We start from the raw sequence: 12,282 nt of genomic DNA, 5'->3' as shown, positions 1-12,282 counted from the left end.
TACTTGTTTGTCATTGTTTGTGTGAGAACATTTTAGGTAGATGCTGAGAGACAAAATACAAACAACTCGTCAACACTGTAAATGTAAATGTTAGATGCTAACAGTGCTAAAGTAAACTATCAGCTCCATGGTTACTATTGATGCTAATATACGAGGCTATTTGACTTTCTGACATTTTTCTTTCTGTGCAAAACTCAAAAAGCTTTTCTTTTTGATCGATGTTGGTCAGGTCTTCACTCCTGAACCCCGTGTTGTGTCATCTAGTCTCCTGAGCTCCAGTGTTGGTTTTGTAGTGCTTTGCTTCTCTTGCTGTTCTCAGTAAATGTTGTTTTTTTTGTCTCAGATGGTCACTCACTGACCTTCGGTGGAAACGGTTATGTGAAGTACCGTCTGATGGAGAACGACAACAAGGAGCTGATGAAGTTGTCTCTGAGGCTCCGGACCTTCTCCAGCCACGCCACTGTCATGTACGCGAAAGGGACAGACTACAGCATCCTTGAGGTGTGTTCAAACTCATTATGTAGTCGCGTCTTCAAATTTGAACCTTTGTCCTCCACATTTAAAGAGCCGCATAAGGAAACAGACCTCGCCCTTTCTCTGAGCCCATTCTGTCTGAGACTTGAAGGGTTCAAAGGGCATTTAAAAGCTCCATTCACACGCCTCACTATGGGAATGTGGCTAGCTGGGAGGGGAAAAAAACTAACGCAAACTATTTTAGTAGTGAAGGGAAGCAGACAGGAGTTTTACACACATTCCATTTTCAGTCTGTCTGGAGGAGCGCTCTGCATGCCAGACAAAGAGGCATTTAAGTTCCAGGCTGCCATCTAAGGATTTTAACACCAATTGTTTTCATATTTTAGATGTTTGAAGAGAATAAAGCTTCCTTTAGTGTCTAAATGAAGCTTTATTCATTTAGACACTAGGATGAGACGATTTTTCAGCTGTATGAAAATGAGTGTTTTTCTCAAAACTGCGAAAAACAGTTTTGCGAGCTGAGACCAGGTTACATGATTGGCCTGCTGACATTTCCTGCACATTTAGAGTTTGTTCCAACTCTGGAACTCAGCAGCGTTTCGTCTCTTGAAACAGATTGTAAACGGACGCCTGCAGTACAAATTTGACTGCGGCAGCGGCCCCGGCCTGGTGTCGGTCCACAGCGCCCAGGTTAACGACGGGGAGTGGCACTCTGTCTCCCTGGAGGTGGACGGTAATTATGCCAAGCTGGTGCTGGACCAGGTGCACGCCGCCTCGGGCACGGCTCCAGGCACCCTGCGCACGCTCAACCTCGACAACAACATTTACTTCGGCGGACACGTCCGCCAGCACTCCTCGCAGCGCCTGGGCCGCAGCCTGCCCGTCGCCAACGGGCTGCGCGGCTGTATGGAGGCCATGGCACTGAACGGCCTGGAGCTGCCGCTGAACAGCCGGGCGCGGCGGGCGCAGGCCGTGCTGGAGGACATGGTGGACGTGGCCCCGGGCTGCGCCCTCGCGCCTGAGGAGAGTTGCTCCAGCAACCCCTGCACCAACGGAGGGAGCTGCGTCTCTTTGGCCAATGGAGGTGAGTCTTTCCCTGCTCCTTTGATCATCTGCACCAGTTCACATCGACCCTAAGCCAGAAGAATCATAAATTATAGACAGAAGAGATAGATCAAGGCAGTCTCATCTGCAGGTTTTTTTTTAAAGAAATATGCAAAATTTGTTCAGATTTACACGAAACACCTGCATAATTAAAGAAAAAAATCCCATTCCTCATCAGAATTCTGATTGCAAGAATATTACGCTCAGCGCCTCATCCTCATTAGCCTTCTTTTTCCTGAACTCCACAGGATACTTCTGCAAGTGTCCTTCCTCCTTCATGGGCTCCCAGTGTGAGCTTGCAATAAGCCCCTGCACCTCCAACCCCTGCCTGTACGGCGGCACCTGTGTTCCCCGCGCCGACGACTTCTACTGCCAGTGCCGAGGCCAGTACTCTGGACAGAGGTAACGGTGATAGGAATGTGTTAAATAAATCAGCCCAGCTTCCATGTGTGATTTCTAATGTATGAAAACCTTCCCTCTCATCTCATGTGTAGATAAAATTTTTTGGTGGAAGGAATTTTGTGTTAATTTGAGGATTTTAGTGATTTATTTGATTGTACTACTCCAGTAACTTTTGAAAAACAGCCATTGGATGCAAAAGTGAATTTGTTTCTTTTTCTTATCCAGAAACAGTCATATCTATACATTCAAAACATGAAGGTCCTCTACTAATGGTTAATGGTTGCTTAGGAACCGTCCACTACACCCATCCATAAGCTTGTTGGTTAACTTTACTACATTGGTTACATTACACGTACTGGGATTTGATGTGTCGGTTTAGTAGAAATAGTTTTTCTTTATAAAACAGGAGGATAAACACATATAGGTCAAGTTGCTTTGCAAATAATTTTCCGAAAAATTTAGTTTTTTTATTATGTTCAACTCATTTATCGTTGCAAGACCCGGACATAGAAAGACCTGAAAAAATGTTCCAATTTGTGTGAGTCCTCTGGAGATGAACATGTTCTGCTTTGAGTTTTTTTTTTTTGTTTGAGTAAGGCTTGCCAAAAATGTAACATTAAAATTATAATATAAAATATTTAGCATTTTGTGAAAGTGTTGCACATAAATTATATACACATACATATTTTAGACGTTATAATGTTCACCCCAAAATTTCTACTTGTTGGTTTTTCTGGCTCAGTAACCCCAGAGATCCTGCTCAACCACAGTTTCTCCAGTTGTGTTATTTTTTTGACCTTATTAGTATTTCCTATCCAATAGCATTCCAAAACTCAACTATAGTGTTCAATCTCTTAACTTTGAGTAAAAAAACAAGAAGAAGTCAACCTGTGTCCATCTTTTTTAAAAAGAGATTAATATTACAACTCTGGGTCTTATGGGGCAAAGATCATCTAGAGATCTTTAATCCGTTCTTCTTTGCCAAAAAGTTCAAGCTCAGTCAGACTGAATGTGAATATTTTTAAGGTAGCCGATTGCACTAGGTTTTATTTAGGAGAGTCAGAGTAAAAGAGTTTGACTACAAATACACATTTTTCATATTTGAAAATAAAAAGTACATGTTATTTTTTTTCTCCATTTCACAATAATCTACTTCCTTATGTTGGTCACATCAAATGCAAAATAAAAGACAACACAAAATGCTTTCTTTAGAGATGTAGATTACAAAATGATTTCTGTCAACACATCTCAGAAGTGAAGCTCCTGTCCATCCTCACTTTCCTCAGGTGCCAGTTGGGGCCGTACTGCAGAGACAACCCCTGTAAAAACAGCGGGACGTGTATCGACAGCCTGGACGGTCCGGTGTGCGAGTGTGTAGCTGGTTTCCAGGGAGACAGGTAAGTCTGTTTGGACTCAAATTCTCCATCTGGATCAGTTCGACGCTTTGCATCAGAACCTCACCGAATCCCTCTCCGTTCTGTCCAAGGTGCCTGAGCGACGTCGACGAGTGCATCAAGAACCCGTGTGCCAACGGAGGCCAGTGTCAAAACACCTACGGCTCCTTTAAGTGCAACTGCTCTCTGGGTTTCCGCGGGCAGAAGTGTGATCTCCCAGAGGAGGTGCAGAATCAGTTCGTCTCCACCCCCTGGAACATCGGCCTGGAGGAGGTGATCGGCATCGCGGTCTTCTTGTTCAGCATCTTCATCCTGGTCCTCTTCTTCATCTTCATCCGCAAGAGAGCGTGCCGCAGCAAGTCGAAGACGGGCGGCGCCGACAAACACCCTGGCGGCTCCGGCGTGCCTCACTCCTTCCTCCAGAGGCCGTACTTTGACTCCAAGCTCAACAAGAACATCTACTCTGACATCCCCCCTCAGGTCCCCGTGCGCCCCATCTCCTACACTCCCAGCATTCCCAGCGACTCGCGGAACAACCTGGACAGGAACTCGTTCGAAGGCTCCACCATCCCGGAGCACCCGGAGTTCACCACTTTCAACCCGGATTCTGTTCACGGACACCGGAAAACCGTGGCGGTGTGCAGCGTGGCGCCCAACCTGCCCCCGCCCCCTCCATCCAACTCTGTGTCAGACAGCGACTCCATACAGAAACCCAACTGGGACTATGACTACGACAGTAAGTCCGCTTCCCTCTGGCTGCTGTTAAACTAAATCTAACTTATTACATTGTGTGGAAAGTAGAGCGGTCAAAATTAACGCGTTGTAACTTTAATAAAAAATATGTTTTTTACATATTTGTTAAAGCTCAGTTTGTTCTGATGGTATGTTATGAAAAGCTTGATCTCCTCCACCTCCTCCCTCAGCTGCCCTGCGGTGCTCAGAACACAGGAAAAAACCCAAAATTATTTTACTGTTGTAGACAAAACAATGTAGCAAATTATCTTTTTACATGCAGCTATTCACAACTTAAGCAACTCTAATCTGCTTTGAAGAAATACAAAATATGAATAAACATAAAAACAAAGCATCAAAGTCATGAGAAATTAACAGATAGCCTTAATAAAAATATTTGTAAATAAATAGACTTAATAACGAAGTTTATTTATTTTAAAAATTATTTAATCAGGATTAATTCACAGCAACCCTGTTGTTAATCAGCTTAAAAGTATTCATCGTTTGACAGCCTTAGAGGAAAGCGGTGATGCCCAATCTGAATTGAGTATTTATTATATTTGTCTATTTGAGTAAAAACATGCCTTGTGTATCCCAATGCTTGGTTGATTTGCTTCTCTGCAGCTAAAGTGGTGGACTTGGATCCCTGCCTGACCAAGAAGCCGGTGGAGGAGAGCGCCTGTCAGCTGTACAACACCAGAGGCAGCATGTCAGAGGTCCACTCGCTCAGCTCCTTCCAGTCAGAGTCATGTGACGACAACGGTACGCCGCCGTCAGTTCAGGACCCGCTAACCTGACAGCTCTCTACATTTTTAACATTCAGGCATTTTGTAACGAGTTTATTCTTGTTTTATGTGGTGCCTGGTAAATTTACAGCTAACACTTAGAATTTTTTATTTTTTTATTCTTTTTGCATGTGCTGAATAAATGCCCCGGTAGTGGCTGTGGGGTCACATGACTTTGTTTTTCTGTTTCTTTTCGCTGCGGGGCTTCAGCTCCCATATGGATCAAATCGGTCCACAGATCCAGAACCAGGTTTTAAGCAGGGGGTCCGGCCTGTAAGTCCTCAGTCACTGTCCATGCAGACGGAAGAATCACAAGTCCCCCGTCTGATCAGTTCTGCTGAGATTACTGATTGGAAAACATAGAAACCATTTAGGACCCGGCTCTTTGTTCTCACTCTGTGACGTTATTTCAGAAAGAAGACGGATGTTTCAAAGTTGCTCATCGCTTCCTTTGATTTGACATTTTTTCCTGAATATCCTTTATTTTCTCTTTTTCTGTTTGTTTCTGTTCTTTTTTGGTGAATTTAGAGACAAAAGGATGTTTAACATCGAAGAGTATTTTACCAGGGTACTCTTATTTCTCTTCCGTTCTCCCATCTTTTCATTTAAATTTTCTCGTTTTCACCTACTGGTTCATCTCAGTCAATAAGAATATCATCTAATAGTATTTACTTTTAAATAATACAATTCAAATTGTCAAACTTATCTATATTTATCACACAGTGGTATATTTTAAGCATGTGCTTTTGATTTTCTTTGCTGACAACGAGCAAAACCCACAAATTCAGTTTCTTGTACAATTTCAATATTACGGAAAACATCTAAAAAATACATATTGTTAAACAGAATTGATATTTTGAGTCCATATTGTTGTCTACATAATCATTGGGGGAATGGCTGACTTGACAGTGATTCAGCAATGACAAAGCCCCCAAAAGCATTTTGCAACAGAAGTTGGCAATCATATGAATGAAAGGTTTAGTGGAAGGATAAAATGCTGATAGGGATAGCTGTAGTGTTCGAAGGATTTTGGGACTCTGATTTTTTGACAGTTTTGCACAGGTTTGTAATAGAAATGCAGCCATCATCACAACTAGCAGAACTAAGTAAAAGGCTTTGACTATATTTCTTTGATATTCTTAACAAGAGTTTCAGTTTTTCCAATGAAATGACTCAATAAATTAACTTTTTGATGGTATTTTATTTGCTGAGATGCACCTGTAGATGATGAAGGTCAGTCCATCATCACTTAGTTCATCTACACCTTCCAAAATCAGAACATATCCAAATCTGACAGAAAAAAACAGTTTATGTTTGGATCTCTGGGGAATTCCCCTGATTCTTCCATCTGTACTGTGAGTGGCTCCCTCTGGTTCTCAGTACATAGTCGCTGTGTGTTATGTTGTACAGTCAGAACCTGACCCCTCCCCCCGTTCCCCCTCATCACCCTCTGACACGGTCTCATCCCAGCCATAACCCCCTCAGACTCAGTGCTGACGCTCCAAAGACTAAAAGTGTGTTAAGAGCAACCAGGACCCCGGTGTGTGCTGCCATCACTCCGACCACATTCCATCTGTGTTTGCTTGGTTTTTTGCTTTTTTGATAAATGAACAAGGCTTTCATTTTTACTAATGTCAGGTCTCTTTGATCCACTCTCCCCCCAACCCCCCTCTGCCTCTCACAAGCCTCCATTGTGACAGTAATCCACCTTGTCAATTCTGTTGTTGACACTGTGGAAGGAGAAGGTACTCTTCTGGCTTGTGTCCACCACTGCTGTTGTCCCTCTGTGTTTTGGTGTCCAGTGCAGGTTGAGACTCTGTCATTGTCTTACACAATCGGCCCTCGTCAAACTCTGGCCTCCTCATGTTTGGATGTAGATCGTTTTGGGCAGGAATGGGATGGTAATTTGGTGATTCATTTAAATGGTTCAGTAGCTTTTCAAAAACAGCCATTGGAATCAAATCTATACGTACAGGCTCAAATTCAAAACATGATATGTTTAATGGTATTATTATTATTATTATTATTATTATTATTATTATTATTATTATTATTATTATTATTATCCTGTTGAAACTCCATGTTGTCTCCAAGTTTCCACCGAGCTTAGATAAAAACTGAAAAAAGCACGGCGGTTCAAATACTGAGCAGAATCAAAATGGTTTCTAAAATTGTGTAGTTTCTCTGATACATCCTGATATTAGTAGGCTGTATGTATATATTTTAGCCCATAACTCATTTTTTATTTTTTTTTATTTTTCCTGTGTTATTAGAAATGAACTAGTAGAAGAATCATTCAGGTGAATCATTCTGAGCCCAAAATGAATCAGATATTTATGGCTGTATATAAAATCTCCTGACCAAAACTGTGTGTAGAAATTACAAAAGGAATATCACACACACCCCTGATGTGTAAGAAAATGACAAAGCTGCTATGCATTTTTTTTATTTGCGTCTCATTCCGCCCCCTCCTCTGTTTTGTTGTTAATCTCAGCGTATTGTTTGAGGTTTTAATGTGACTTGTTGTTTCTCTCTCTCCCCCTCCTGCCTCGCATAAAGAGTCTTTTTTGGCTCATGATCTCAAGAACCCGAGAGGTGACTTTTTACACGTTTGTTTGTCTGGTGGTCTGTGTTGCTCCTGATCCCATCCTGAAACGCTTTACCACTAACTCAAATCTGAAGCGAGAAGGTGTTGGCTGTGAGGTGAAGGTGACATCTTGTAAAGCGCTACCTCGCATGGTTTGAGGCTGCGACATAATGATTACTCAGTGCCTAACCGGATGTATTCCCATTGTGTTTGTTTGTGTCTGTTTTCTTTTTTTTTAATATTTCCATAATCTTAAATTTTCTTTTTCTACTATTAGCATATAAGGGTTTATTATATTAAAAGAAGACAAACAGATCTGCATTAGATGGATAATCTATCAGAAGCAGTAGCGTTAGATTATCATATTATCCCAAAGTGTGACTTTAATCTACTTTGGGTTTATTGCCGCGTGTATTGTAATATTTTTGTTACAAGATTCCAATTTTGGAATAGCTAGTAAGAGCTTGAAATGCTGTAGTCATGGTGACAGACATGGCGAGCAAAAAAAAGAAAAGAAAAAATCTACTCATTGTCTTTGGCTGCACAGCATATCGACTCCCAGTCAGGATTGTAATATTGACGTTTGCAGTTCATAAAACAGATTCTTTTATGAATTCTGTATTCTGGTTTGGACATTTACTTTATAAAAACAAAACTGGCTAATTTCTTCAACACAGATATTCATCAATCAATAAATGCATAACATGATGATCACTTTTTCCTGATATAATGCAGTCATAGTAGAAATGTTTTTAAATGTTCTAATTGAACCTTTAAGAGAAACATTAGCACTGACAGTGGATATAAGCAGCTAAATACGTTGTTTCTATGTTTAAGTTCACTGTAGTCACTGTTTCATAAAACCCACTGTTTGTATGTCTAACATAACTGTCACAATATGTCATCAATTTGCACTAAAAAAAAAATCAAGACAGACTCTAATCTCATGAATGAGCAGATAAATAGCTGTAAATAAATATAATTTTAACTCATTTGTTTGTAAAATGTAAAAAAAAATATTGCTATTTATGAGGGATGCACCGATCAACTTTTTTACATCCAATACCGATATCTGAGGTTCAATATTGACTGATACCAATCTGATACAGAAAATCAACACTGAACTGCTTAAAACCTGTCAGTTCATAAATGTACTGAATTAAAAATATATTTTCTAACTCCGCACCATTACATCACATTTAAACACACCAACAGCTTCACAAGCTTGGTCAAACATGTAAAAATAACTTTCATTTGTTCAGTCAGTTCAATAAGAAGCAGAACAGTCAAACTGAAACTGACAAAAACAACATGTTGACTATGTTGGTTAAACGTAAAAATAAACTGCAGCAAACTTATTTTAAATGGTTCAGAAAGTGCAATTAGGATTCTAAATATAACGTCAAATTATAAAGCCTGATGTCATTCAGAGCACAAAGCATAGAATTAGACTCAATAGATCTGCCAGTGATATACAATCTAGAATTTTTTTCAGATGGGATATTGGCATTGGATTGGTGCATCTATGCTATTTATTTGTCTAAACAACAACCTCTGTAACACATTAATAACTGGTGTGACCCAGAAGCTCCATGTTCTACTAAAACCAGCTTTTTATAACCTGAACATGGCAGAGTGTGACGAATGTCTGCAGGATGTAGAACATCTTTGTCTTCACACAGCAGTAGCTCCAGCATGACTTTGATTTTGAACATGAACATGTCTGACGTCTCCACTGCAGAGGCCTAATCTCTGTGTTTGTGCTGCGGCCTCTCTTTATCCGACAGGATATCACTGGGACACATCTGATTGGATGCCAAGTGTTCAGCTTCCTGGAATCCAGGAGTTTCCGCATTACGAGGTGGTGGAGTCTCCCGCGCCTCAGTACAACGACCCGAGCGCCATGGACACCGACTACTACCCTGGCGGCTTTGACATCGAGAGCGACTTCCCTCCACCGCCGGAGGACTTCCCCGTAAACGACGACCTCCCGCCGCCGCCTCTGCCGGAGTACGGCGACCGCTGCGACACGCTGCGCTCCCTGAACAGAGAGCTGGAGAAGCCCGGCTCAGGAAGCTCTGGCCGCCGGCGCCCGGCCCGGCCCCAGCTCTACAGCCTTAACCAGTACCTGCCGCACCACTCCTACCCAAGCGACTGCGGCGGTGGCGGCGACGCCGAGGGCCAGGGCGCATCCTCCGCTTCCGCTACCATCACCCCGGCCTCCACCGTGGGCAATGGTGGCTACAGAGGGGAGTACGCCTTAGGCTGCGGCCGGGACTTTGACTCTTCCGCTCTGGACGAAATGTCCATGTCTCTGTACGCCTCCACAGCCTCCTGCTCAGACATGTCGGCTTGCTGCGAGGAGTCGGAGGCCATGATAAGCGACTACGAGAGCGGCGAGGAAGGCCACTTTGAACAGCTGACCATCCCGATGCTGAACTCCCAACAGCACACTGAAGTCTGACACTGGATCCAAACAAAAGTGCCTGAACCCACAGCTACACATACCACCAACACTAATAACGCACAGTATGTGGACACCAGAGAGCACCACACACAGCAGAGAGCTGACCGTAGTTGGAAGGGGCGGCTGGGAGGTTCTGCTCATTCACTGCTTCGTCGTTTTGTAGCTTTCTGGATTTGGTCGTTTCTTAGAACGCTTTGAGCCCACTTTGACAACAAATGATTCAAAGTTCATCTCCATAAGCTACTGATAGTTTGCGACAATAAAATTATTATTTGATTTCAGTAGATAACAGGAGATTGCTTAAAATGATTTCCTTGTGATCAGTGATTCTAGGATGTCATCTTTCTTACAAAGCTGGTAGTTTGAGCTTCGGTACGAAGCCGTGTGCTTTTGATTGGTACGAAACTGAAGATGGGCCAAAGACATATAGCCTATATTATTTAATTTCTCTTTGGGATGAATAAAGTATTTTTTAATTGAATTGAACTGAACTGAATTGAAGTTGCTATCTGACTCTCTGAGTCATTACCAAAAATTCATTGAAACGTTTCGGTTCATCAAGGTCCCACATTTATCTGTCCTGCATCAAACCTACACAGTTAACAGCAGGTCGCTATGTTTTCCACAATTTCTGACATTTCTCACACATTCTGTTGGCCGGACAGAAAGGGCCGAAATGACAACAGTTTGGTACGAAACAGAGGCACGAATGAGCAGAAGGAGGAATGAGAGGCCAGAGAAAATACCAAGAGGTAAAAGGAGCCATTTTGTTGCTTCTACCTCTGCCCCTTTAAGATGACATCACCAATACTTTAAAGGAGACCTATTATGCTTTTCTTTCCTGTTCTAGAAATAGAATCCCCAGCTTGGATTTTCATGTGAGTCAAAGTTTCAATAATTAAAAAAAAGAAAAGAGTGAAAACAGTTAATTTGAGCAAAATCAGTTCAGTCTGAATCTGTTCGCAGCTTCAGCGCATCCATAAACATCAAACTAGATTGGAGAAACATTTGAGCAGAGTGATGTTCTGACCTTCTATGCACTAAAACTACTGAGAGGCAAACCGCAGAGCTTTACTGCCGGGTGAACCTTTGGTGTTCCAGACAGCAGGTGGCGCTACAGTTTCCTCACAAACACCTGCGAACTTGGGCATTTCTGAAGAGGAGCTGCAGGAGTTAGATGGGAAGTTTCATCTTGCTGTCACTGTTACAGTCCATGTTGTTGCAGTTTATTCTTTTACATTTCCGGGGATGTCATCTTTTTAGCTGGAGCTCATTTACAAAACAGATTTAACTCATTAAATCACTAAAACAAAACCTAAATAAATGAAATTAAGATTAAATCTCAAAGTTAATGGATGGAAAAAGACTGGATTTTTTTGTAAATTGTGCAGAAAATATAGAGTGGAGCAAAGTGGAGCTATAGGGGGAGAAAATAAAGAAAAAGCTGAAATGGAGTGTAATATGTCTCCTTTAAGTGTAACGTTTATCTTGCTAACAAGGTGAGTTTTCTGAAGGATCAACATTTCAGTGTAGAACAGAAAATCATCCTACAAAATAAAAATCGCGACAATATTTTTGTTTCGATAAGACAAAACAAAAAAAGACAAGCGAGATGTTTTTATACGAATCCTCATTTTCAGTGTAAATCTATGTGTACAGTTTTGATTTCAAAATTTACTAGGTTTTGTAGATATTCTATGCTTTTATTTTCAATGAAAAAAAATGATTAAATGGTGTGAAATCAGCCATTCTGTGCTTTCATCCACTAAAAAAAAAGGAGAAGCGAGGCTTTTCTTATCACAGTGTACTCGTAAAAAAGTTTATCGTCTCTAAATGCTCTTTGCAGAAATGGGTCTTCAGTGAACGACTGCATAATCTTGTTTTTTTTTTTTCTTCTGTTTGTACATTTTGATTCTGAAACTTGTTTATTTTTCCACTGAGATAATGGGACCCGATATATTTATAGTGCAGAGTTATTCATGGGCACCGGGGGGCGTTTTTCATGTGTCTGTGTGTCTGAGCAACTATGGTCTTGTAAAGGTTTTTATTGAGTACTGCCACAAGCTCACGCTTTCCTACTGGCAATAAATTATTCCTAAAAAATGCAAATTACTCTCTGGTGTGCTTTTTATTGTTGGAATGTTTTCATAACTGGCTTTCCGATGTGTTTGTGAAGTAATCCCTCTGTAATAGGTCTGCTGCAGGGTTTTTGTTCAAAAGTAGATTTATTGTAGACACTTTAATGACTTTATCTTAAAGTGATAGTTCAGATTTGTGTTTTTATTTGAGGCTTTGTCAGAAGGTTAAATTAAGTTCAAATCCTATCTGCATAGAGCA

The 12,282-nt window shown here is 41.4% G+C and overlaps 1 protein-coding gene across 12 annotated transcripts in view; it reads left to right on the top strand.

The window, feature by feature from the left end:
- Window positions 1-12,054, top strand: part of fat1a (FAT atypical cadherin 1a) — a 97,878-nt gene extending 85,824 nt beyond the window's left edge. For 3 of the 12 annotated variants that reach the window (XM_008403969.2, XM_008403983.2, XM_008403961.2), the window contains 8 exons: window positions 344-501; window positions 1,090-1,558; window positions 1,827-1,980; window positions 3,267-3,377; window positions 3,467-4,110; window positions 4,731-4,868; window positions 7,451-7,486; window positions 9,266-12,054. In XM_008403969.2, coding sequence (XP_008402191.1) covers window positions 344-501; window positions 1,090-1,558; window positions 1,827-1,980; window positions 3,267-3,377; window positions 3,467-4,110; window positions 4,731-4,868; window positions 7,451-7,486; window positions 9,266-9,942 — 2,387 coding nt within the window. In that variant the 3' untranslated portion in view covers window positions 9,943-12,054. The other 9 variants (XM_008403992.2, XM_008403979.2, XR_533180.1 and 6 more) reach the window with 8 other exon arrangements.
- Window positions 12,055-12,282: the final 228 nt, after the last annotated feature.

Source organism: Poecilia reticulata, linkage group LG1, assembly GCF_000633615.1.
Source record: "Poecilia reticulata strain Guanapo linkage group LG1, Guppy_female_1.0+MT, whole genome shotgun sequence".
NCBI classification, from domain to species: domain Eukaryota; kingdom Metazoa; phylum Chordata; class Actinopteri; order Cyprinodontiformes; family Poeciliidae; genus Poecilia; species Poecilia reticulata.
Note: the sequence above shows the minus strand (reverse complement) of the source record. Positions and strands in the feature narration are given on the sequence as shown.